The 26,413-nt window shown below is 44.6% G+C and overlaps 1 protein-coding gene across 3 annotated transcripts in view; it reads right to left on the minus strand.

Moving 5' to 3' along the window:
• The window catches only part of LOC148011792 (putative acyl-activating enzyme 16, chloroplastic), a 253,538-nt gene that overhangs the window by 179,268 nt on the left and 47,857 nt on the right, over nt 1-26,413 (minus strand). For all 3 annotated transcript variants that reach the window (XM_087670449.1, XM_087670448.1, XM_087670447.1), the window contains exon 4: nt 16,505-16,592. In XM_087670449.1, the coding sequence (XP_087526575.1) occupies nt 16,505-16,592 (88 nt within the window). The remainder of the gene's footprint in view (nt 1-16,504; nt 16,593-26,413) is intronic.

Consider the following 26,413-nt stretch of genomic DNA (forward strand, 5'->3'; position numbering starts at 1 on the left):
CCAAGGGAGACTCCTTGGTCCAAGAAGTCCTCCTAAAGGCTTCAAATGGTTGTTGCCTGCTGCAATGGCTAATTTCTACACATGAAAATGGACTGGCAACTGCTTCCTCCTCTCTCTCTAGCTCAAAATGCACTAGATGCTCTTTACCAACTCTAAAAACGTTTTTTCTCAATTACATGGGTATTTTGACCAAGTCGGAACCTTCTAATCCCATTTTCTAGCAATTTCTAGCCATTAGATAAATTTTAGAATTAATTAATACTGAAAATTAATTTCAACCCTTCTGGCCTTGCCAAAAATTAAATGTGACCATCCATAAATCAATTGGCTAGGCCATTTGCAACCTGGAATGGTCCCGGTTGACCCTTAGATTGGCATTAAGTAACTAATTAACACCAGTCCCTAGTATCGCCACTAACACTTTGTAAAGGGAGCTCACGATCAACCGCCAAGACCCACGGACCGCTTATTGTTTCAAGCGTTTCTCTCTCTCACCTAGCCAACGGGTCGTCGATCCTACGAGTGTAGTGAGCTTACCTTGATGCCGAAATGAGTTGCCTCCTCTCTCGCACACGCCGGTAGCTCCACGATCCTAGATGCTAGCTCAAGCCTCCTCCATCTCCAAGCTCCATCCACCAAAGCCGCGCGCGTGAGAAAAGAGAAGAGAAGAGAAGAGAAGAAGAGAAAAGGAGATGGTGAAGAGCTTCACTCTCTTGATCCCTCACTCCCACACACTCACTCCCTCACACTCTCACACTCCCTCTCTCAAGAGCACACACAAGCAAGGAGAAAAGAAGAAGAGAAGAAGAAGAGAACTCTTGTTAGCCACACACCAAAAGAATGAGCTTCCATTCACTTTTTGAACTTTATATACAAAACCCTAAATTCCTATGAGCGCCCATCCCTTTTTTACATGACCGGCTGTTGTGGCAAGGTCCTTTCTCTATTTCCCTCTTCTAGCCCTATGCCTCTAGCCTACACCCATCTAATACTTTACAATTGGTACCGGAGGGAGCCTGGTACTCTTTTACAAGAGTTTTTAGAGCTTTTTGAGACACCTTTCATTTAAAATTGCGCTTTTTGTCTCAACTTAGCTTTCAAGGTCGCATACATGTCTTTGCTCTTTTTCCATCTTTTTTCTGCTTTTTCCTTCATTTCTCCGTCATCTTTCTCCGCCATCTTGACTTGGGGTTAATATTACCCCCCTCCGAGACAGGTGCCAGTCCCATGGCACTTCTGCCTACTGTTGGGGAATGGTAGGCAATTGGCAAATTGTTCGGGTGAGGGTAGGGCCACATGTAGACTCGGATGCTTGTGGAAGCTTGGTAATGATGTTTGTCGGAGAAGCCAATTGGATGCCAAGTGAATGATGGAGGCCTCCGAAGTTGGTGGTTTGTCGCCTTTTGTAATGCCTGAAAGGAGAAGGTGCGGTGTGCTACCTAAGGGAGTGTCTACCTTATTGTGTGGTGCATCATGCTCGTGCTAGTGGAATGGAGAGGTGGATCTAACCACAGGCAAGCCTAGGTGACGTCCCACACTTAAGGACCCCATTCGTGCAAAGGGAGGTGCGGTGCAAGTAGCTTAGGATGACATATCTAACCATAGGCGAGTGTTACCTCCCTAGGTATGTCCTACCCTTGATGGGCCCTAAGCATGAAGTGGGGGATCAAAAGGCCTAGGGGGTTAGGAGCGGAGCCGGCCGGCCGACCGAAGCCACCAGGCACGCCTAGCTTGAGGACCCTTGGGTGCAGTGATCGTGTTTTTTGTGGTGCTAAGTGCTTCTTCAAGTGAGTCGTTTTTTCCATACCCTTGTGTGATATTCTTCTTGTTTTTCCTTTCATGCTTTTCTCCTTCTTTTTTTCTTTTTTTCTTTTTCTTTTTTTTTTTTTGAATAAGTATTATACTAGTAGGATGACAGCCAGTGCCTAATTTTCATTGTCTGAATTAGGTGGTGAAGGGGGTCGGATGGATTTGCTCAAAAATTGCCAGCCCTGCATGTATACTTTAAGATTCATGCCAACGTGGAGTGAAGTGGTGGAGAGGAAGGAATAATTACATCTGGTGAACTGGCTGTTGTTCATGTCTTCCAAGAGAGCTAGGCAAAAAGAAGGGAGGAGGCTAGCCCTCATCATCAAGTGCCCCATGGCACAATTGTCGATGGCGTTAGGATCAAAGAAGAGGGGAGGCAGGCCACGTTCTTGCGGAGTCGGGTCCTGCTTAAGTAATAATTTAAGAAGCCTAAGATAATTACATTTAGTTATGAAAGTTGAATTAGGGCAAGAGAAGAAGTCGGCGAGGAAGCGAGTCATGGAGTTATCCAAGCTTTCCGAGTTGAAGACGAGGGCATGTTTAAAAGAGACAACATTAGAGTTGTAGATAATGGGAAAATCATATCACCCGTGGAGGGTGGCATCAAAATCCACTCCTACCCTACGAGGGTACGTCATAAACGTGGGGTTGTTCCTCTCGTAGGCCAGGGTGTTGCAAACAGCCATCCAGGTGAGCATGTTGATATCGCATACCCGCCTCCTCCATAGGGATTGGCAGTTATAACCTTACAAGGAATGTGGCACTTCAAACACTTTATTTTGCCAGAATTCGGCTTTTTCAGTTTCCCAAAGAGTGGGGTTCTTCTCTCTTTCTTCCAGCCACTTCTGTCCTAGTCGGCTACCAATCCCAATCACCTCCTCCATCACCTTGAGTGGTAAGACCCTCCACAGGCTGTTGGGCATGAGAAAGCTGAAAGTGAATGGCTCTTTTTCTCTTTCCTGTCGCTCCCAAACTACCAGTTCCGCGTGGAGTCCTGCGGGAATGTCATCAGGGTATGGTGGGAGAGGCACAGATGGCTGCATGACTGGCTTGGCCCTTAGCTGCTTTCTGGTTTCTTCTACTAATTTTTTCCTTCTTTCCCTGAGAGCACCTTATCTTTCCGCAGATGTGTCGACCGGTTGTTGCTCTTGGGAATGCGGCGAGGGGGGCTCTGAGATCACCTCTTCTCTAAACCTTCCCATATCGAATTGAAGTTCAGCTTCATCCCCCTGCCGGTCTCCTTGTTGTGTTCCCTCTTCAAATCCTATCGCATCAATTTCTTGGGGGGTTAGGCCGGCCAGTAACAGGTACTTTCGTTGATCATCCAGGCCCAGCTTAACCTCCACAGGTTGGAGTGGCATCTGCAGTCCTGCTTGCAGAGCTCTTCGTGCGATACTGAGTTTCTTCTTAACCACCTTTAATGACTCTCCTTCTTCTGGGCGGGTGGTGTCCATCAGTGTATCTAGGAAGGCCTTTTGCTGGATATTAAAGGCTACCTGGGCAGCTTCTGCTTTGCTCTCTGCAAGGATCTTCTTTTTCTCTACTAGAGCCAGGCGCCGCGCCAGTGTCTTCACCCTTCTTTCATTTTTCCCTGCCCATTCCTGGACTCTCTCCTTCATCTGTTCCATGCTCTCACCCTGCCTCTGGACCAAGGACACGAGTTTCTGCTCTTGGTCCTTTAGCTATTTGCTCATGGTTTCCTGTTCTTTCTTTCCTTGGTCTAGCTTGTCGGTCATGGTTTCGATCTCTTTCTGTTGCTGCTCTAACTCCTGCTTTCTTTCCTCATCCTTGGCGGTAAACTCAACCATAAGCTTTTCGATCTAATTGGTTTTTGCAATCAACTCTTCATGTTGCACGATCAGGAGCTTGTATTCTCTTTGCATCTTCACGAGTTCCTGTGTTTCATCCTCCAGCTGCTGCCTCCAGCCCTCTTCCCTGTCATCCTTAGCCTTCAGCTCCTGTTTGAGATCAGAGATCTCCCTTTGCTGCATGGCTATTACTCGAGTCTTTTCGAGCTGAAATGCAGCCACCGACTCTTTTTCTGCCGCCAACTCAGCCACAGCTATCTTCCTTTCCTCCTTAGCCTTCTCCAATTGAGAGAGCAGCTCGGCGACGTACTCGTCGTAATTAGCTGGTGGCATCATTGTTGTGTGGATGGGAGTGGTCGAGACCTCCACTTTCTAGCACTTCGGATCCTGCCTTGACTCGGCGTCCGTGGCCGGCCTTTTCTGCCCTGTGGCTATGGTCTCGGTGCTCTTTCCTTAGGCCAATTCTTTGTCAATAAAGTACTGCATCCACGCCACGAAGTTTGAGACATTTGCACTGGTGGGGATGCTCAAGGTGAGGGTTGTTGCTTTGGTGGGAGGCACCAGGAGGGTCGGAATAGGGTGGATGGGAGCCTTGCCTTTGCCCTCAGTGACGGCTGGCCGTACAATTTCTGACACCTGCGTGCTGGAACCGAGCCCCTCCTCTCTGGGCGGGCTCATAGCCCCTAGGTCATCTGCCCTGCTTTGTTGTTCAATTGACCGGCGTGTAGCTTCGGCCAAGTCTTCCTCCTCCTTCCTTCTTAGCTCCTCCTCTTCTTCAGCAACTCTTCTCCTCCTCTCTTTCTCTGTTTTCCTAGACTCTTCTTTCAATCTATCTGCTTTTTTTTCTTCTTCTTCTCCCCCTCTTCGGCCTCCTTGAGGGATTCCCTCTTTGCCCTCTCTAAATCCTCTTTCTCTTTTTTCCAGCCTTCGTCCTGCTTATTCTTTTGTGCCGTCTTTTTAACAAGTTTCTTTGTTGTCTTCTTACTCATCTGTTCCTTCTATTCTTCCCCTTCTTCTTCACTCTTAGTTCTGTCACTAGATACCTCTTTGTCCTGGTGAGGGGCGATCTCTCGAGTGTTTCTCCTTCTCCTTCCTCTACATTCTGAGCCTATTTTACCACCTCCTGAATGAGGGCTGTCAAAATGCTTCCGTAGCCAATGACTGAGGCTTTGGATGAGGCCTTCTTTCTTTTTGTGGTCTTGGACGATGGGGAATCCCCACCTGCTGGTTTATTGCCCAAAGCTAGCGCTTTTGCCACCTGGTCAATGATCTTACGTACATCGATTCGACTTCATCCAAGGTGTGAGCTGCCACATTCTCCAGCAGAGGCACGTTGATTCGATGCATCAAGGAGTTGTAGCGCTAGCTAGAAAAGAGCACATGCACTAGCTTTGCTTGTAGACGGGCTTCCGCATCACGAATGTCTTGAATACTGATGCCGTCATTGGTCACCACTTCTTCCCTCTTCATCTTAAGCATGGCATAAACATCTCTCTTATGCTTTTTCTCTACCTTCGGCTCCAACCCCAACGCCTTCTCCACCAAGGCTGGGTTTAAGTGTATCTGCACCTGCTTGGCCTTTTCTCCCCTTCCCACCGTCACGGTGCCGCACTCCTAGTCTGGGTTGTACGTCATGAAGAACTCCACACACTTCGTGTGGTTAGGCTCTTGTGCAGACTTCTCAAGGTACTTTGTGAGGTTGCACTGCGCTCGACAACTCTCTTGGTTGTTTCCTCCTTGGCCACCACACCCTTTATGTTATGGATGGTTCGAAATTTGAGTTGGTTGTAGGTGCGGTTTTCTAGGGTAATGCGATATTGCATCCTTTCCTCCTTCGTGAACAAGAGTCGGTGGGCACGGTCTTGCTGCGACATCTTTCGTTCCTGTCATGAACCCAAGTTTTCATTAGTGCTTTCAAAATAATAATTTGCTCGAAAAGAAAGACTCTATGTGTTTATTGAATGAAAGCATTAAAATCCAATGTAGATTCTTCCCTTCAGATCTGAATTTTTTTTTCTCCCTTTATTTCAAAGTTCTCGTGCCATTTTTCCTACCTCACTCATTTTTTACGCGTTTATACGTTTGCTTAATTTTCCTTGGTTTTGGTAGCAAAGCTCACTGGGTAGTCCAGGTTGTGTTCGCCAAGTTGGCACAACACTGCCCCCACAGCAAATTTCGAGGCATCGATATGCACATGGAAGGTAATGGTCCAATCTGGGGCTCGTAGAATCGGTGCTGTGATTAGAGCCTTCTTCAACTCTTCATATGCTCATTGACATGCTTCAGTCCATTCAAAGGCAATCAATAGCTTGTATAAAGGTCTGGCAATCAACGCGTAATTCAACACAAACCGCCGATAGTATCCCGTATGGCCTAAAAAGCATTGAACTCCCTTATAGTTGATTGGGAGCGGAAGATCAACAATAACCCTAACTTTTGAGAAGTTAGTGGCAATGCCGTTCTTTGACACCACATGCCCTAGGATGCATCCATGCTTCACCCAAAACTGGCACTTTAAGGGGTTTAGGGAGAGACAATATAGGCGACACCGCACAAAGACTGCTCGGAGTTTGTCTAAGTGTTCTCTCCACGTCGAGTGAACACACAAGTCATCTACGAAGACTTCCAACTCTTTGCGAAGCATGTCTTTAAATATGGCGCACATGAGGCGTTGGAAGGTGGCTAGGGCATTAGTCAACCCAAAGGGCATGACTATGTAAGCAAAGACGCCTTCCCTCTTGTTATTTGGCACTTGGAAGGTGACAGGTTTAGGTCTCCCTTGAAGGGTTCCTGCCATCATGCAAACTGGTACGGAGAGTGCGTCTTTAGACTTACCGATTGTCTTGATAACTTGCTCATATGCCTCATGATCCGAGAATGGCAGGTCGATTGTAGCAAGTACATGCATCCAATCTCGCTCGTCCTCTGGGCATGGAATATACTTGGTTAAGGGTCTATAGAGCTTCTTGACTTGAGTGTTCCCTTTAAGCATCACGGAGATGGCATCCAAGTCAACTGGTGAGGTCTTCCACGTGTCTATCTCTACCCTCACGACGTTCGTTCTATTGCCAAGGAAGATTAAGCCATTACCCCAATCTTCGATGACTCTGGCATTGCGCATCCAGGGTCGGCCTAATAGGATATCGTAGTCCACATCCATCATGACTATAAAGTCAACCGAGAACTGGACATCTGCGATTTTCACTGGGCACTTTTTTAGCACCCCGAATGGTTTCACTCTCATACCATTTGCTAGTGTAACATTGAACTTAGCAGACTCAACAGGTGGGTTTCCCCAAGTCTGAAGCACTGCATGGCTAAGCATACTAACCACAGCTCCCGTGTCTATGATCCCCTTTCTCGTTGTGTCGCCTAGGGCTAGGACCGGTAAGACTGCATGCATCTCGGTGCCCTCCCAGAAGACATTAACGTGCAAGGACTTTGGCACAGAGTGCAGCGTCAAAGTCGGTATTTGTGTCTCTGCATCATGGTCGTGCAGATCAGCATCTTGCTCTCGTGATCCTTCAACCCATTGTTTCAGGTCTTGCCATAGGGTGGGATGTTGCTTAAGCAGGTCTCCTAGACTTAGCGTCACAGGGGGTGGTCACCAACGTGGTAAGAAGGTCGTTGGCTACTCGTCTCTCTCCTAATCCAGATTGTCCTGGCCAATGGCCGTGACTGATTTTAGGGCCTGCAGCATCAAGACTTAGCCTAAGCGGTACTGCTTGTGGTGCGGTCGCATCCCTCGACTTTGGTCGAGGGGGTGAGACTGGCGTGCTTATGCTGGAGAGATGGATCTCATCCTCTAGGATGGGCTCAGCATCCTTTAGGTGCTCTTGCGCCTCTTTCACCCATTCCTTCACTTTCTCTATGGCCTCTAGTTGGCGCTTCAGATGCGGGTATTCCCCTACCTTAGCACTTCTCTTTTCGGCCGTCTTAGGAGCTGAAGTTTCTGCCTCTGCATCAATGACCTTCTTTCCAGCAGGCAGAGTAGTGGCACTCTCAGTTTTCAGTGCAACCTTAACTTCAGGCCTCTTCTTTCTCCTCCTACAGCTCTTCTTCCCTATCGATGCTGCATCGAGGTTGCTAGGCCCTGGCAGTGATATGCTGGCTTGCTTCATTTGGACACGAGTCATGACCCACAATGGAATAGGTGTGGCCTCCCCATCGAGGTTCTCGACACCAAACAGCCCCAATGGGATAGATGGCACGTTGGCTGAACTCAAAGATGGTTTTTGCTTTGGGCAGTCGACGAAGAGATGAGTGATCCCGCACTCAACACACCTTAGGTCAGCTTTGCCTCTGTTCTGCTTCTCTCTCTCAAGGCAGCACGATGAGATATGCCCTGGGTAGCCACAAGTTTGGATCCTGCGTCTGCCCTCCTAGGCCTCTACCTCGTCCTCTTCCTAATGCCATCACCGGTACTGGTCGATAGTCCATAAGGACTGCGTTGCCCTCGTCGTCGTGCAAGACGTAAGGGTATACGTAAGTCTCTTTCTCATTCGGCTCTTCCACATAGTGGACTGGAGTGTCACTCGGTGGATGAATCACGTAGGGACCAGGTGGTCTAGGTATGCCTGTAGGGTTTATGTCCATCCTAGGAACAATCGGCTTAATGTTGTTAGGCGCAGTAAGGGCCAATGGGGCTCCCCTTCTGAAGAATGATTGTGGCCTATTTGTTAGGTAGGGCTGGCTATATGGTTGCAAGTATGGGAGCCTTCTTGGTAATCTACAATGCACGACGTCATGACCGAACCTACCGCAATTAGCGCAAGGTCTTGACCTAGGGTCTTGACACTCGGCTGGCAAGTGGTTTCTGCCACAGTATACGCATTGGACGTGTGGGCGCGTTGGTCATCTCAACATGTCTTGCAGCTTGGCTATCTCCATCTTTACATCAGCCAAATCCTGGTTTGTCTTGGTGGCTTTCCCCTTATCTTAGGTGGTTGGGCCTGATCGTTCACTAGAGGTTGAAGCTCTCTCTAAGCTCCACGAGTTGGTTTCTTCTAAGTTTAAGCTCCTGGAGCTTCTTTCTTTCAATTGGTCATCAACTCTGATGGCTTCCTCAAAAACCCTAGCTCGCGCGTCTCGATGCAAGCTTAAGTTGCCTGCCAAAGCCTTATACACTTCATCATTTCAAATTCCGCTTATGAATACAGTTGACACTGCTCTTTCAGTTGGTCGCTCGCCCGTAGGGATTCTCTTGAAGAGACTTCTCACGTGCGTCACGTAATCACGAATGTCCTCCTTCTGTTTGACATTCATCAGTCGTACTAGCAGATTGTCGGAGTATCCACGCTCGGCAAATCTCTTGATGTAGAGATTCATGAGGCCGTTGAAGTTGGTTCGCTCTGCGGCATCTAAACTCGTATACCAAGTCCTACCCTTGTCACGTAAGCAAAGCCCAAACGCTTGAGAGCGCTGAGTCAGGTCGGTGAGGCCGTTGGCTTCGCAGACTTGCTCGAATTAGTCTACGATACTGTATGGATCGTCATGGACTGGTACTTGTCAAGCTACTTTGCAACAATTGGGATTTTGGACTGGCTCTTGGAGCCTTGGTTTGCTCCTAATCCTGCTAGCAGTGATGTCGCTAGTGCTGTGGTACTTTGCTCTGCTGTTGTGTTGTCTAGCAGTCACTTCATGCGAAGCTCGCTCAGTGTTAAGTCTCCTTCCATGGCTCTCTCGTGATCACTTCGGTTTCTACCGGCTCAGTTCAGCACCCGCTGTACCTCGCGCAATTCTGTGCTTTGCCTTTGGCTCCTAGCCTGCTGGTCTCTGTTGTACTCTACTATGCTTTGCAGCGTCTTGCGTGCTAGCTTCCTCTCCTCTACTAAGTCTGCGATGATAATGGCATCTGCTGTCTTGCCACGGTGCTCATACCGGGTATGCGCATTGTAGCTACTAACCAACTGCTGAATCGCCTCTGGGAAGACTCCTAAGTCGAGTTCCTCGTTCGACCAACAGTCTAGGTTTTCTTCTGTCATCGTCGTGTTCTCATGCTCCACCAAGCTATCGATTAGGTTGAGTAAGTTTGTTAAATCCACCTCTTTGGCGCCGCTTGCTTGGTCCTACTCCGTGTGTCTTCTGTCTATGTCTTTGGGTCTTCTCCTATTGGTAGGTTCCTTGAGTTGTTTATCTGAGTGAGTTCCTTGACTTATTAAATACAATCCTCAATTTATCTCCTCTCCGTATGTGTGTTCCTTCCCGTGCACTTGTGCTCAATCAGGCTTCCAGTTTTTCTTAAGTGTACTTCAAGTACAGAAATTCAAGGTGAGTGCGGCAAATAATATCTAAGCGTCTCATGCACTCTCGTTTCGTTTTAGGCCTGATAGGCTTGTCGATCAATTCTCTGGCCATCTTGACAGGGTTTTGGGTTTTCCTACTACGTTGCCTTGCTCGTTCTTGGTCCGGTCACGGTCTATGGCTCAGCGGGTTGTCTCTAGGACTCTAGGTCTCACGGCCTTATAATTTTGCCTGTTCCTTGCGCCAGAATCGAGTTCTAAGCGTCAGGAGAACTCGCAATAGGTTGTGCGGCTGAGCTCTAGCTGGGTCTGGTCAAATTTCTGAAAATTTTGGAAAAGTCCACACTTGGTCCAACTTGTCCAAATTGCAAGGGCCGAGTGGGTGACTCGGATGGCCGAGGGCCGAATGGACGACTCGGACAGGGTGGACTCGGACGAGCCGAGGTGCTAACTCGGACGGGCCGCAAAGGTCCGCTCGAACGGGTCACTCGAACGGGCCAAGGGAGTCTACTCGGACGGGCTGAGGCACACGGGCCGAGGGCCGAATCAGGTTTGTCCAAGGGCCAAGTTTTACGCAAGCCGAGGGCCGAATTGGGTCACTTGGACGGGCCGAGGGCCGAGCAGGTTGGTTGGCCGAGGACCGAAGTTTATAAGTAGGGCTGAGTTTGTCAGTGGGGCCGAGTGATGTCACTCGGACACGCCGAGTAGGATTTTGGGCCGAGTCGGCCGAAAGACAAAGGACCAAGGGCCGATTCTGGGATTCGGCCCAGAAACCGGCCGCTCGGACGGACCCAATTGCACACGACGAGATAAAGTTGAGGCGATTTTAATCGAAATTGATGATTTAGCTAAGCATTTCACACACAATCTTCCAAATCACACCTAGAGTGCAAGGGGAAGTGATTGATATACCTGAAGCAATCGGTAGGCTCTCCGACGACAAGATTAAATTGATTCTCCGCGGGCTCTCTCTTTTTTTTTTTCGTAAAAGGTAATTGTATTAATTATGAAAAAATGTACAAGTTTACATGATTACAAGATACACGAGAGCTCTAAGCCAACGTGTGTAAAATCCCAATACGAAGCCACGAAAGAGTTACACAAGTCATGGCAAAGACGCAGAGGAAATTGCCATATGCCAGGGAAGTAAGTCCTCTCGAGGGAGCAAGTCCGAGTACCGAATGAGATCTATCTGCCAATGCAAGAGACCTTTAAGCCTGGCAATGTGTCCGGGTACATTAGAGGCCGAATCAAAAAGAAAGGCATTCCGAGTGGTCCAATTATGCCAGCATCCCCAGTATCTAAAAAAGTGGAATAAGATCTTCATATGCAACTGTGGCGGTGTGGGGTATTTTGGTCACACAAAAACCCAATCGAAAGGGGTTAGTGAGAATCCCACCACAGCTCGCCAAACCTGTGACAAGAGCAACTAGATATTCCAAGCGTCGAATCTCGAATGGCAATTGTTTCTTCTCTCTCTCTCTCTCTCTCTCTCTCTCTCTCTCTCTCTCTCTCTCTCTCTGCAAGGGTTGCAAATGAGCTCTTCCTTGGCCTCTTGGCTTTTAAAGCCCTTCCCGGATAAGGTTTGGCCGCTCCCAATTACTCACTTACCGACATTCAGCATCCCAAGCAATCTTTTTACCATTTTTTGCATGATTTGTGCCCTGTTTTGCAACGGTAAACCCTACCCTTTTCCAATTCGATTTCCTAATCCTAACCTACGCTAAATGCAACAAAAATCGAAAGCAAAAAACTGAAATGATTTCTCCATGTTTTCCAATCATCGAACAAACAAAATAACCCAAAATACTTACTTGCTTCAAAGATCAAAAAACCCAACTTCCTACCTATCTCAAGCTCCAGTTCAAGGATGAATCCCTTACCTCGATGCTCGATATGAGGCGCGCAAGTGCTCAAGATTGAATCTGTTGGTCCCGGCAACGGAACCAAAATGTAGAGGGATCTCACGCTCAACCGCCAAGACCCACGGACCGCTTATTGTTTCAAGCATTTCAAACAAGCTCTAATGGCTATCTCTCATCTAGCCGACACGCCGTCGAGTATAGTGAGCTTATCTTGATGCCGAAATGAGTTGCCTCCTCTCTTGCACATGACGATAGCTCCACGATCCTAGATGCTAGCTCAAGCATCCTCAAGTCTCCTCCATCTTCAAGCTCCATCCATTATAGCCGCGCGCGCAAGAAAAGAGAAGAGAATAAAAGAGAAGAAGAGAAGAAGAGATGGTGAAGAGCTTCACCCTTTTGATTCCTCACTCCCACACACTCATTCCCTCACACTCTCAAACTCCCTCTCTCAAGAGCACACACAAGCAAGGAGAAGAGAAGAAGAGAAGAATAAGAGAACTCTTGTTAGCCACACACCAAAAGAATGAGCTTCCATTCACTTTTTGAACTTTATATACAAAACCCTAAATTCCCATGGGCTCCCATTCCTTTTTTACATGACCGACTGTTGTGGCAAGGTCCTTTCTCTATTTCCCTCTTCTAGCCCTATGCCTCTCGCCTACACCCGTCTAATATTTTACAATTGGCATCGGAGGGAGTCTGGCGCTCTTTGACAAGAGTTTTTAAAGCTTTTTGAGGTGCCTTTCATTTAAAATTGCGCTTTTTGCCCCAGCTTGGCTTTAGAGGCCGCCTGCATGTCTTTTCTCTTTTTCCATCTTTTTTCCACTTTTTCCTTCATTTCTCTGCTATCCTTCTCCGCCATCTCAACCTGGGGTTAACACACTTGATGGCTAATTAATTGTCCTAGCATCAAAATTGGCACCAACTAACATGGCAACTATGACTAAACCTACTGGACCTCCCTTGTAAAGAAATCTATAAGCTTCCTCTAGATAGGGCCTTGGTCTCCTCGAGCTATACTTATGAGGATATCACAAAGCCATCGTATCTCAAGAAGGAAGCGGCTAAGATGCCATGGGAATGTGAAATGCTCTAATCTTGCCATTAGCATTTCATTAATTTAATAATAAAATGTGCAAGGTTGTGAGGCATGTGTGGCATGTGCAAGGTTGTAAAGCACATGTGATACACATGATAGTTCATGGTAACAGGCCAAGGACCCTAGGGAATCAATGGATGTCAAGGGCAAAAGTTGTGACAAGTTATGCGAGCTACACACTATAGTGACTATCCAGATGTCTGCAAGTGTTAGGGAATTTCCAACCAAATATGTGTTTGAAAGCAATGCAATTGCACAACTCTGTCTTACTATCTCATCCCGCCTTGCTCCTATTCAAGAAGCTAAACCTTTCCTCAGAAAGGGGTGTGGTATAGGGCCAGGAGCTGGCCCTGGTGTGATGAAAAAAAAGACATCCGTCGTCACAAAAACTGGTAAGAGCTCAACAAACGAAGAAGAGCTTCAAACTGGAGTGGCTAAAACGCCTAGATATGAAACCAGTTTCCTAACCTTATGAAATAGGTTTCTTGGCAACTATGGGTTCAGTGTAGTTACAGTCTCAATCCATATGGGGAAGGACCACTAAGGAGACCCGAACGCTGCCACAGCCTACAATCTCAATCCACATAGGGGAGGATTTGTGAGGGGACTCTGACAATGCTAGAATCTACACGTACACGAGGGATATTGATTGATCAAGGCTCTAATTTGACGTGTAGAAAGTGTAAGTTGAGTGGCTTTTCACACAATGTGTAATTACAATTAATCATGGGCATGGATGATGCAAACAAATGTAAGCATCAAACCATGGAACACGAATATTGGGGAGACAAATCTGATCAAGAATTGACACAACCGTCCATGGAAGTAGTGTACACCACACCTCTTCTAAGAACACACAGTATAAGACTTATGATTGTATGGTCCGTGAGTAGATTGTCTCGCCACGATCTAACAGGCTTGGAAAGACCTCACATAGCATGAATGAAAGGAAGTATAAAGAAATTCATCTCATGATTCACGCTAAACTACGAATTATGAGGCATGAATTTGGGCCCCGGGGGGGGATTGTTTTGTGGTGGGGAAGAAAACGGATCGAGGCCAAATTATTAGTGAACTAGAAGGCACAAATGCAAGATATGTAGATAAAGATTAAGAATGAATTGTAGGCACAAATGTTGTCTTAAATGCACAAGTTAAGAATGAAATGCAAAAAGTGGTAGATGCTTGCAAATATAAAATCTTAGAATTGAGGAAATAATTGGATACATTTAACAAAAAAGAAATAAACATGTAGAAAGAACTACAAAAAGAAAAAGAGGCATTGAAGGTGTGTGAAAGGAAGGTTAGCTCATGGGTTTAAGTGGCAAAGACAACACAAAAGAAGATAGAACAAGCTAGCCCACGGATTGAGGTAGTAAAAAAGAACAAGGGAACCTCAATGAACAAGACTGAGGTAATGAATGCTACTTTGGAAGAAGAGGCCAAGAGACGAGCTAGGGTATTACATGTACACGTAGTGGAATGGGAGGAAAAGGGCAACCCACAGGAAGATACCAAGACACTTGCAAACCAAATTGGGGCTTTAGAGGTACCTATAGTTAGTGTGTAGAGGGTGGGGTAAGAGGACTCTAAGTCTAAGGCTTTAATCCTTCGCTTTGGGGACAAAGAAGAAAAAGATGTTCCTCTCTAAGAGGAGAGCCCTCAAAGGTGAAAATACTTATTTGAATAAGGATCTTACTCGAGCACAGATATCACATTGCAAAGAACACATGCCCCAAGTATTGGAGGCTCCCATAGAGGGAAAATGGGCTGTTTACAAGGGAAAATGGATCATAATCATTGATAGAAGGTCTGCATGACGGTACAAGGCATATGAGACATCTAGGATGTGAGTATGGAACTGTAATGGAGCCCTATGCATGGATGTTGGTTACTTTGAAGATAGCTTCAAAACATAGACATAGCCACACGTGGCCACACTACACCGGGAAGACCTCAAAGGGGATGGTGTAAGTAATGAAGAGAGATGATGATGCAGTGTGCATAGTACTTATGAATTAGGATAAGGGATATATTCATTGCAATATACTACTTTCCTCCAAAAAACTCAACCTATGACATACCAAATGGATCACCCTTTGATATACTTTATGAGGACATTATGCGATATGCTAGCATTATGGACATATTGTTAGGGGAGGATTTCAATGCACACACTGGAGATGGACAAAGTAACTTCTACATACATGATAATGCCATGTTCAAGAAGCTTGACATAGATGAATAAGGCTTACGTAGGAGCGCCCATGACAAAGAAGTGAGCAGCTATGGCACACATCCATTGGCTTTGGAAAGTGCACATAGACTAGCCATCTTTAATGGGCTACCAGAATGGCTAGGATATGACATTTGACATGCTGGAATCACAAAGGAGGGGCAAGACTATGGACTACTTGATAGGCTCATCAGTGTTGATACCAAACATCCAAAACTTTAAGGTATCTAAGAGAGCAATTGGCATTGTAGGAAATCGTGCTATTCTGACTGTCACAATCTATGTGCACATATGAAATATAGAACACTATGCCTCCCTAAACATTCCTACTACTACTTTGCATAGGACACTTTACACATCTATAGCAGCTCTTGACTTGAGTAAATCATTGGAGGAATGTACAAGGGGATTCCCAGACCAATGTTGCCTAAGAATATTTCTTTTGAAGCTACACCAACATAGAGACTGCCTTTCACAATCCCTACGGAAGTACCTTGGGGATTCACATCAATGCACCCTTATTGACTTTTACAAAGCTATAGCTACATCTCATACTTCAAAGCATACCCTAGACCAACTCACGGTTCCACCACAGGGGAGTCACTTTAGACAAAGCCATTGACACATGCAAAGCACGCCACCCACAGCCCACTGGTCAACATCACCACTTGCCACACCACCAAAGGATACATACGATACTCATACGTAATCGAGCAACACTACACCAACATTTCTGCTTATCCATATTGAATAGACCCGAGAGATATTTTGGGATGATATTGATCCCCATATCAATTTCACATTGTATTAAATCCCTAGTGCTTCTTTAGTATTTTTAGTTATTTGTTGTTTCATGCTCGATGTTTCATTTTAGATTAGGGTTTCTTCGTTCTACTTGGGAAACATGACCATTCCTTGACCTTTAGATGTATCTATTTTTGTCTCATAGGCTGATCTGGCCTTTTTTAGTCATTAATACAACTTTCTTTCTCTCCATTAATTATGAGGAATGCACATGAGTCACATGATTGTTAAGTATCAAACAAATTGACTCGAAGATGATAGTATAACAGGGAGCCAGAGGTACGTTCACAAATTTACATCTATCTCTACTCTTTTTAGTTGGGACCTAGATTCACTTCAATGTCAAAGGACCCACTAAATCAAGGTTTATGAATGAGACAACTAATGTGACGAATGATGCATAGATAGCAAAAGTAACTTAAAACAAAATATTAGGAAAAAAATAAGATGATGAAAATTTGTTAAAATTTTAGCTTATGAGAAATTGTTTAAATATAAACAAACGATCATCCCACAAGTTTAAGCTGATTGAAAACACAATTAAGTAGATCAACATTTGGTCGAATTTCTATATTCGACCGACATACAAGAACTATAAGCCATAGCCAATGTCAAAAGAGAGCTTATGAGACTTATTAAACCTGTCTGAATGGGAATATATGAATGCTAACTCATTGATGGATGATCTTGAGCCTCGCACCACATCAATTGCTCCGATACTCATTATACCTATCCCAAAAGAGAATACAATATTAGAAAAACTTCAATAGTTGCCACTTAGATGTGTTAAAGCAAATAAACACAAGGCTGTTTTTATAATACATGTCTATAGTAACAAGGGACAAGTGGACAGCCCCTACCAACACCAAACGCAATCCCAAACCAAAACCGGCTCAAGGTCACATCACAAATTGGGACGACATCCATTGCCCCATCATTGATAAGGGGATGGCTAGGGGGGTCCTAACGGATGAATCACCCCTGTCAAGGACCAAAAGCAAACAGCCATGTGACTTTTCTGATAAGGGGACACATCCCCCTGTTAGAATGGCCCTACATAGTTGTATCATTGACACATGGTATCCTATCATTCAATCGCATAGCTAGTCATTAAGTGCTCCATCCGCCCATCCCTTTTACTCTCTATGGACATTGTATGTTTCATCACTTTGCATTGTATATCATGGGTATACCTGTATACACTAATGGCATGCCTAAATGATGATGCAAACAATCAATTGCACATTAGATAGGATTTTTCACTTTTCACTCTTCTAAGACCATGAGGATGTTCTCTTGTACATGGATATGTCTCATGGGCCAATTTGGTCTTTACTCTCTCTCTCTCTCTCTCTCTCTCTCTCTCTCTCTCTCTCTCTCTCATGACAACCCCAATTTGGTCTTTAGCACAATGACCCCAACAAGTTGGCTGATGATGATTGAGAGGCCCATACCATAGTCAAATCAAAGACATCATTGCAAGACACAGGAGACTCACCCCTTGACACATTAGCAAAGCGACCTTGAACCAATTCAAGATGGAGATTCTTTGCTAATCCTAAGACCTAGAGAGGAACCCACTCAAGCTATATGTGTGTGTGTGTGTGTGTGTGTGTGTGTGTGTGTTCTTTAATTTTGAAACCATTTTTATTTTATTAGATCTTAGCCCCATATTAGGATACATTTATTCCATGTAACTTTACTTCAACTTTATTGTGATGAGATGACATTGGATATAGATGTATTGGTTTTCGTCTCATGGGCCACATTGGCCTTTTGCAAACGTTAATCATAGTTGTCAAGTACGAAAGGTACGATATGGTACGATACGATAAAATATGGTACTAAATGGTACCTTATGATTTTATAAGGTACAATACAATATTAGTACAAAAAAAATTAACATGATTTTTTTTAAAACTATAAATCATTAAATGATAGAACACATGTTTTAAGTGGAAATAGCCATTTCATTACAAAATAAGATGAATACATGAGGGTGGCATCACGATTGCACAAACTGCGTACAACATGCAATACAACTATAGTCTAGTACATACATGGTCCATGGATGATGAATCATAGTGGCATCATGCATGTGGATACAATTATAGTCAATACAAAGAGGAGAGAGACCTATGAATCTATAATGAGGCATCACTATCATCATCATCAAAAACCATCTGAGTGCTCATCAAGAGAGTCTGAAGATGACTCCTCGGCATCGGATGATGAGACAGATAATGAGACTCTCTCATACTCATCCTCACTAAAATGAGGTTACCATCATCATCAACAAATGGCTCCCCAAGTGACAGCTGTGTAGGCAAGGGGGGGATGTCATCATGAGGCACAGGATGTGAGCTACTAGAGCCCCGTCTCACATATATCTGCAAGCCACTCGAACCACCCCTCCTCCATGTTGAAGGGCACCAAATGACCATGCCCCTGCTACCACCTACTTGAACTCCTCGCCCACAGGCATGCTAATTGCAAGTGTCACAAGTACCTACTACTATAAGCTCTCTATAGAGCTCTACAAAAATCATCTACTCCTCCTTGTCTACTTCCTGATTTACACAGGGACAAGTGTCACACATCGACATGAATGTATTAACATTCATCTACACACAATGCACATAAAATTATAAATGCTAAAGTCTAAATTGTAAAGTATAAACTCCAAAGTTTAAAACAACAAATTTTAAATTTTATGGTTTAGTAATTACCTGCTTTGGACTACCCATGCTCATCATAGCCCTCATCATGCGTAAGTGCGGCAATAGACTAGTCGCTCTAACTGTCGTGTGCTAAGACGATTGTGAATCTTCATGGGAACAAGAGAATAGGCACTCCTATTTCTCTCGCATGCACCCGAAGAGCAATCCTAGGCAAGTACCCTCATGGCTAAGGGCTGAAGGGTCTCCAATGCGTATCCAAGGTTTTGCCACCAAAATAAAGGCTACACAAGTGACTCTCCTCCAATAAGTGGAAGAAGCAAAAGCCACATGCCATCTCTGATCCGCATAGCACTGCATTGTGGTCATCCATAGGGAACACGCAAATCAAATAAGCAAGCTGGTCCGAACGGAACTCTCTATTATCCATGACCGTTGGCAACTTATAGGTCAGATGTACCAATGCGGCAAAACCATGGATGGAGGGCTTATGCATCCATGCCTATCTCCTCTCTGCTATCTCTAGAACATGTACAAGGTTGTGTCTCTGTGATCACTGTATAAGCACGTGCCTTCACCAATGCCGCTCTAAAGAAGTAAACGAGAAGGCCCATGGTGAACCTCTCGCAATCACTTATACATAACACCCTATAAAAGGGAGTCACGACAATGACAATGGCATAGACTTTCTACCAAAAATGCTCATTAAGACACAAGCACTGCATGGCTTTGGCCTCCTCTGTCTCATACTCATCCCACTCATTCCATAGAGTAGACACCACTGTCGACCGCACCTCATAAAGCCCTCAAGCAATAACCCTATGTAAGCAAACGAAGAGGGATTCTTCAACTCTAGTGTGCTATGCTCACGATCCATTGCAAGCACCTGTGAGAGATGGAGTGGATCGAAGCTCAGCTGAGAGTGAAGTAGACAGTGTGAAGAGTGAAGCACGAAACCCAATGCAATAGACTAAAAGTTTAAGATGAAAGTACAAGGTACAACCCTTAAACCTTAGGGTTGTAAGAGGGTGTTCACACCCAAAAGTGTATGCAACATGATAAGTGCCCCTAAATGTGTAACATAGGCACATAAAATAAAGAAAATAAATCTGAGGGAAAAATCTCTTGTACGGAGAGTAAAAAGTGTCCCAATGTCCTACTGATCACTAGCACTCCTCTGTGAGCCTACGCGTGAGTAAAACCTAACAAACCCCATTGGAGTGAAGAGTGATCAAAATACAAGGGTCATCCGCCATGAAAGGAGATCAAATTTAAAGCACTGTGAAATGCTTCAAATTTGTTACGAGGAAGAGCTTTGGTGAAGAAGTCTACCACATTACTGGTGGTAGGACAGTAGACAAGGCTGATATCTCCTACATCTAGCCTCTCTCTGACAAAGTGATAATGGATCTCAATGTGCTTCAAGTGTGCATGAAACACAGCGTTTCGTGCCACTGCAATGGCACTCTCACTCTCAATTAAGAAAGGAGTAGGCTGCGTGACAAATACATCCAAATCAGCTAGCAAGCATATAAGCCATACACATTCAACTGTGGTAGTGAAAGCTGCCTTGTATTCAGGTTCACATAACGATGTGGCAACAGTGGATTGTTTCTTGCTAAGCCAAGAGATACAGGATGAGCCAAGAAAGAACAATTGCCAATAGAGGAGTGACGAAAATCATAATCACCAGCTCAATTAGATTCACTGTAAACATATAAGTGTTGTGGCCCCCCTTGGAATAAAGCAATCCAAGAGTCCTACTACCCTACAGGTAACAGAAAACACGCTTGACATCTTGCCGATGTGACATGCGTGGCTGATGCATATATTTGCTCAAAGCTGAAACTGCAAACTGTATGTCAACCCTAGTATTGCATAGGTAGATAAGGCATCCAACTGCTAGAGCATCTATGTGGATATCAAACAAGTCACTGTCATCATGCAATGACAACTTCAGTCCACGTTCTATTGGTGTACCGACTGGCTTGCAATCCTGTAAGCCAAACCTCTCATGAAGTTTACCAATACATCTCAATTGTGACAATCTAATGCCTCTAGCATCATGAATGAACTGAATGCCCAAGTAATAGTGCAAAGGCCCCAAATCCGACATCTCAAAAGTTTGTGGTATATTTTGTTTGAATGCTGAAATTTGATCAGCATGTGTCCTTGTAAGCAAAAGATCATCAACATATAGACAAATGACCCGCAAGGATCCCCCCTCTTTGCATACGTAAAGGGTAGACTCTCATGAGCTATTTATGAACCCTTGGCTGAGTAAAAAAGGCATCAATTTTTGCATACCAAGCTCGAGGAGCTTGTTTCAAGCCATATAAAGCATTTTTCAGCTTAGAGACGAAGTGTTCAGATCCCTCAACTGCAAAACTAATGGGTTGTTGTACATACGCTTCTTCTTGAAGTTCCCCATGTAAAAATGCAGTCTTTAAATCTAGCTGATGCACAATCCATCCATAATTGACAGCCTAGACCTAATGGTAGTCATGCGGGAGGTAGGAGAGAATGTCTCCTCATATTCAATGCCTTTCTTCTGTGCATAGCCCTTGGCCACAAGCTTGGCTTTATATTTGTCAATGGATCCATCTGTATTCCTTTTCAACTTGTAGACCCATTTTGTTCCAATGGCTTTCTTCCTAATAGGCAAAGACACTAAATCCATGTTTGATTCTTAATGATGAAATCATACTCAACTTGCATTGCTGCCACCCAATGCACACTATGTTGTGCATCCTCAAAACATTCACGCTCCTCATCATCAACTGTATTTACTGCCATAACAAAATCCATGGTATGTGCAGTATCATGCATATGAGCTTGCCTTCTAGTACGACTAGCCATGGGAGCATCCCAATGACTATCTCTCATAGTCTATAAATACCATCTAGGCATTTTTCTCACCTCCTAACTATGCAAACGCTCTTGCTGAATTTCAGATTCAGTACTTTGCTCGGTATTCAGATCAGCCATTGGCTGATTTTTTGCATTTCCCAATGTAGCAGCTAGCTGAACATTAAGTTCACTTGCTGAATCACCAAATGAAATGGGCAGCAGCCCTTCAAATACATCACTGGCAGCCTAATATGTGTCGAAACCAACAAGGGATAATTCTGATTTTTCATCAAAAAGTACATCCCTACTAACAAATACCTTTTTAGAGACAGGATCATATAGTCTATATCCTTTTCTCTCACTACTGTACCCGACAAAAATGCATTTGATAGCCTTCTTATCCAACTTTTTTTCTAAGTACCTTGGGAATGTGTGCATATGCAAGACACCCAAAAGTACGAAAGTGCCCAACAGAAGGTTTCCTGTTGTTCCAAGCCTCAAAAGGCATGATATTCTTTAATGCTTTGGTGGGGCATCTATTCAAAACATGGCAAGCACACATAATGGCTTCCATCCAAAAACTGTGTGGCAAGCTCTTTGCTTTCAACATACATCTAGCCATCTCCATGACTGACCCATTCTTCCTCTCTGCAACCCCGTTCTGCTGTGGAGTATAAGCAGTAGTGAACTAATGAACAATGCCCTTTTGCTTCAAAAAGAATTCAGCATAGAGGACATATATTCCCCCCCTTGGTCTGATCGGAGAGTCTTCACCCTACAGCCAGATTGGTTCTCAACAAGTGCTACAAAAGCCAAAAATGCATCATACACTTCTAACTTTTTCACTAAAGAATAGACCAAGCAGAAGCAAATAAAGTCATCAATAAAAGTCACAAAATAGTAATATCCACCTAATGACTTTGTCTGCATAGGGCCACATACATCTGATTGCACTAACTGTAACCTGTCCGTACCTCTAAAAGCAACATCACGAGAAAATGAAAACCGATGTATTTTTCCCAAAATACATCCCTCGCACAAGTGCTCAGAAGGTCTCTCCAAGAGAGAGAATCCATCTAGCATCTGGGTACACTATAAAAGCATCAAGCTACCATAGTTTACATGCCCCATGCGAGCATGCCATAACTCTGTCTATAACATAGCAGGAGTAAGAGTGGATGCTAAATATGCCGACTCATCAACTGATAAAGCATCCAACTTATATAACCCATGACATAGAGTGCCAATCAAGACCAAAGTCATGTGGTCCTTATCTCGCACCATGCATTTGTCATCATTAAAGGTGACCTGCAAACCACACCGTGCCATAGAAGAAATAGATAACAAATTCTTTTTTATACCTAGCACAAACAAATCATCCTGTAGGCGGAGAATAGAGCCATCAATGGCTGTGAGCACGATGTCCCCAATACCCCTAACAGGGTATCATGCATTGTTAGCACAATAGGCAGACTTGCCAATTGGGGCTGCACCAACAGAAGCAAACAAATCTCTGCGAGATGTGATGTGCCTAGAAGCACCACTGTCAAAAAACCATGTGCCTGCATCCTCAATAGAGCTAAGTGCTCTATTAGCCCAAGAAGAGTCGTAACTACATATATAAAAACAATAGTCCCTGTTTACAACAAAGGACGTTGACTCAGTAGCAGTGGAAGGAGCATCAGAAACATACATCCCTAACTTTGTTTTCTTTTCCTTGGCTATGAGCTTTCTACACTCAGTGATATAGTGGCCTGGCTTCTTGCAATGATGGCATTTGCCCTTCTTGGCTTGCGTGTCCCCCTTGTTTCTTATTACCCTGTGAAGTGCCTGAATTTCCAAAGCTCTACAGAGCATTCTTTGCTTGGCTGCCCTTGCCCTTCTGTCGTGCCATAAAAGCCTGCTCAGAGGCTATAACATCCACACCACTATTTCTTTTTGTATGCTCCTCCTCTAAGAGCAAACTGACCAGATGAAGAAAAGTAATCGGCTGTGGGGAAATCCTCATGGTGAGGTTCAAGGCTGTATGAAAGGCCAAGTACGAGAACGGCAATGAATTCAATGTAGTAGATATCAGTTGTGCATCTAAGTAATACTCGTCAACATTCATAAGCTGCTCACACTAGTCCTAAATTTAGTTTAGGTGATCCTGCATAGAATCACCCTCATCCATCTTCAGTGTCTAAAGCTCTTTCTTTAAGAAAGAGATGCGAGTCTCATTCTTACCAACAAAAATATGCTCCAAAGCCAGCCAGGCTTCTCGTGAAGAGCTGCAGACTGAATGTGAGGGATGATAGACCACTTAACTACCAATGCAATTAATGACAAAGCCTGTGCATCCTGTGTATCCCATGCCTTTTGAGCTGCCAATCTTTGGGGAAGTGGCTGAACTGGAGCAGGCCAAACAGGCTGAGTTGCTTGTTGTCCACGTCCTCCTGGAGGAGGAGTAGCAGGAGCCACAACTCCGGGCCTAACTTCTTCTCCGCTTACATAGTCCCAAAGATTCTTCGCAATCAACACATTCTTCATCATCAAGGACCACAATGAATAGTTGTTACCGTCCAACCTGTCCTCCTTGGATACATAGGTAAATACATCACCTCCCTAATTTGCCATGATAATCAATACCAAAAAGAGCAAAAGAGCAATGTCTAAGCTAGACCAACCTGGAAATCTTAAAATTTCCAGAAATTACAGCGAATAGCTTGCTGAAATTAGCAATCTGAAGTACACTCTGTCAAAATTGTCTGTAATGCATGCACTCCAAGGTGCATTCAATGCTCAGCAACATTGTAGAAGCAAAAGCCCCAAAATTTATTGCCCCAAAATGCTCATAAACAGTCTATTTCAAACTGCAACTGCTCTGCATGTACCAATGTCTTCACAAAACCCAAAAGTCCCAAAATTCTTAACTTATTTGCCAAGAAATTTTTGCATCAATTGTTTCCCAGAAACGTATCCAGATTGCTGTGCCTGCCCAAGCAAAATGCACAAGACATAGTTTGATTAGTTTGAGAGACACATCGAACTTTAAGTAAGTTGAGAGTATTGTCCTGCACTTGAGGACCCAAACCGTGTATAGATTGTGGTGCAGATATTATATGAGTGCACATGCATACTTAGATAGTACATAGGTAGAAGACCACTGGTCTCGTTCCTCGTAACAATGCATGGATAAAGCAAGGGTTCAATGGGGTGGAAAATTTTGATGTTGTTGAGAAGAAGTACACTTGAAGGCTTCTTGAGACATCATTTGTGATTTTGACAACACAATATAGCATAATTGAGCTCATTGACGCTGAGATTAGATTGAGGAGCCGAGATTAGATTTGATCGGGCTATGGGAGCCTTTAATATCGATGGTAGTTAATCACCATTGTTGAGTATACCTGAATAAAAAAAAAGGAAGTGCGCTACCAGGGGGTGCATCTTGCTCACTGTGCAATGTTGCATAGTGTCCGTGCTAGTAAAACTCAGAGTTGGGTCGAACCTCAAGGAAGCCTGTGGTGTTGTCCCACACTTGAGGACCCAGTTTGTGTACAGAGGGGAGGTGTTGTGGGTGTCACTTAGGGAGACAAATCTAACCATAGGCGAGCACAAACTCCCTAGGTGTGTCCTGTCCTTGATGTGCCCTAAGTATGAAGTGGGGGGACAGGAAGGGCTAGGGGGTTAGGCACAGAGCCAGCTGACCAAGGCCACCAGTCATGCCTAACCTCAGGACCCCTAGGTGCAATGTTTTTGGCACTCTAATATACATGGGAAAGCTCATTGTCTCTTTCATTTTTCTTTGTGCGAGTTTTTGCTTGTTTGCTCTTTCTTTTTTTCTCTCTTTCTCTTTTTTTTTCCTTTCTTTTTTCCTTTTTTTTGGAGATGCGTTGGGAGGGGGCACGCTAGACATCATCCTGAAACTCTACACTAGTTACATTCCGAGGGAGCCTAAGAGATTTACCAAGGAATGCATGGCTTGGCATGGAGCCCTTTTCTCTTCTGACAATACTTGTTGTGGCCACGGAGGGGCTTGGTTCCCGCACTCGTTCTTTCTTTCGTTGATTTGATTTAGAGCCACGTCCTTCTTGGTGGACCAGCTCTGATGGCTCCTATTGAGGTGGCTGCATTTGCTATTTTGGCTCCCCTAACTGCAATTTTTTAGTCTTGGTGCTCACGGATTGTCCTCTTACTCTCTTACTGTTAAGATGGTTGGTCGTTCTCCTTTTTATTAGTAACTCTCTCCATGTCACTTCGTGAGGATAAAAACCAATTGTAGAACTCAGGATTGTACTGGAGTGTGGCACACGCATCTAGTACTCGTAGCAGCCTACTCAATAACAACAAATATTTTGCAACATCGAGTAGCATGGTACCTTGTTCGAGTCTACTAGCAACATGTAGCTCCTCCTCAGTGAAAATTTTATCAACCAGAGAGTTCTCTTGGCTAGTTTCGGCTAAGTCCATACCCTGAACACGAGTCAGTACTCAAAAGGAAGTTGGTGCCATATAGGTTGGGTCTCTTTGAGACCACCATTTGGCCAGTCGCTACTCTGAGACTGTCATAAAATGGGCTCCAAGTTCGGCCATTGTAGCGCGGTTTTCAAACCAACGTTTTTCAAATTGACTTCAACCCTCTGATTGTCGCTTTAGTTGCTCTATCTCAAAGAGGTTTGGTTGGCAAAGAGCTTCATTGAATGTCACAGTTAAGCGTAGTTCATCAGCCTCCTTGTCGGAGATGAGTTACATGTGTTCATATAGGAGCTTGTCATAGTGCTCATTAAGATATTCTTGCTCTTCCCACGATAGAGGATATGGCAAGTATTCCTCAAGCTGCTCCCTAGGGAATGTACCCATGTCTGCAATGATGTAGACACGTGCGAATAATTTGAGTTTAGCATCCAACTTAGTCAAGCACTCTGTGACACTTCTATATTCTATTAAGGCTTGCTCGGTTGCTATCTCATGCAAGGTTCTGGGAGTTTCCCTAGGCTTTAGCATAGCTGGGGGCTCAGGCCTAGATGAGCAAGATTGGTC

This window comes from Lygodium microphyllum, chromosome 28 (genome assembly GCF_053477565.2).
Source record: "Lygodium microphyllum isolate KBCC chromosome 28, Lygodium_microphyllum_v1.1.10, whole genome shotgun sequence".
NCBI lineage: Eukaryota > Viridiplantae > Streptophyta > Polypodiopsida > Schizaeales > Lygodiaceae > Lygodium > Lygodium microphyllum.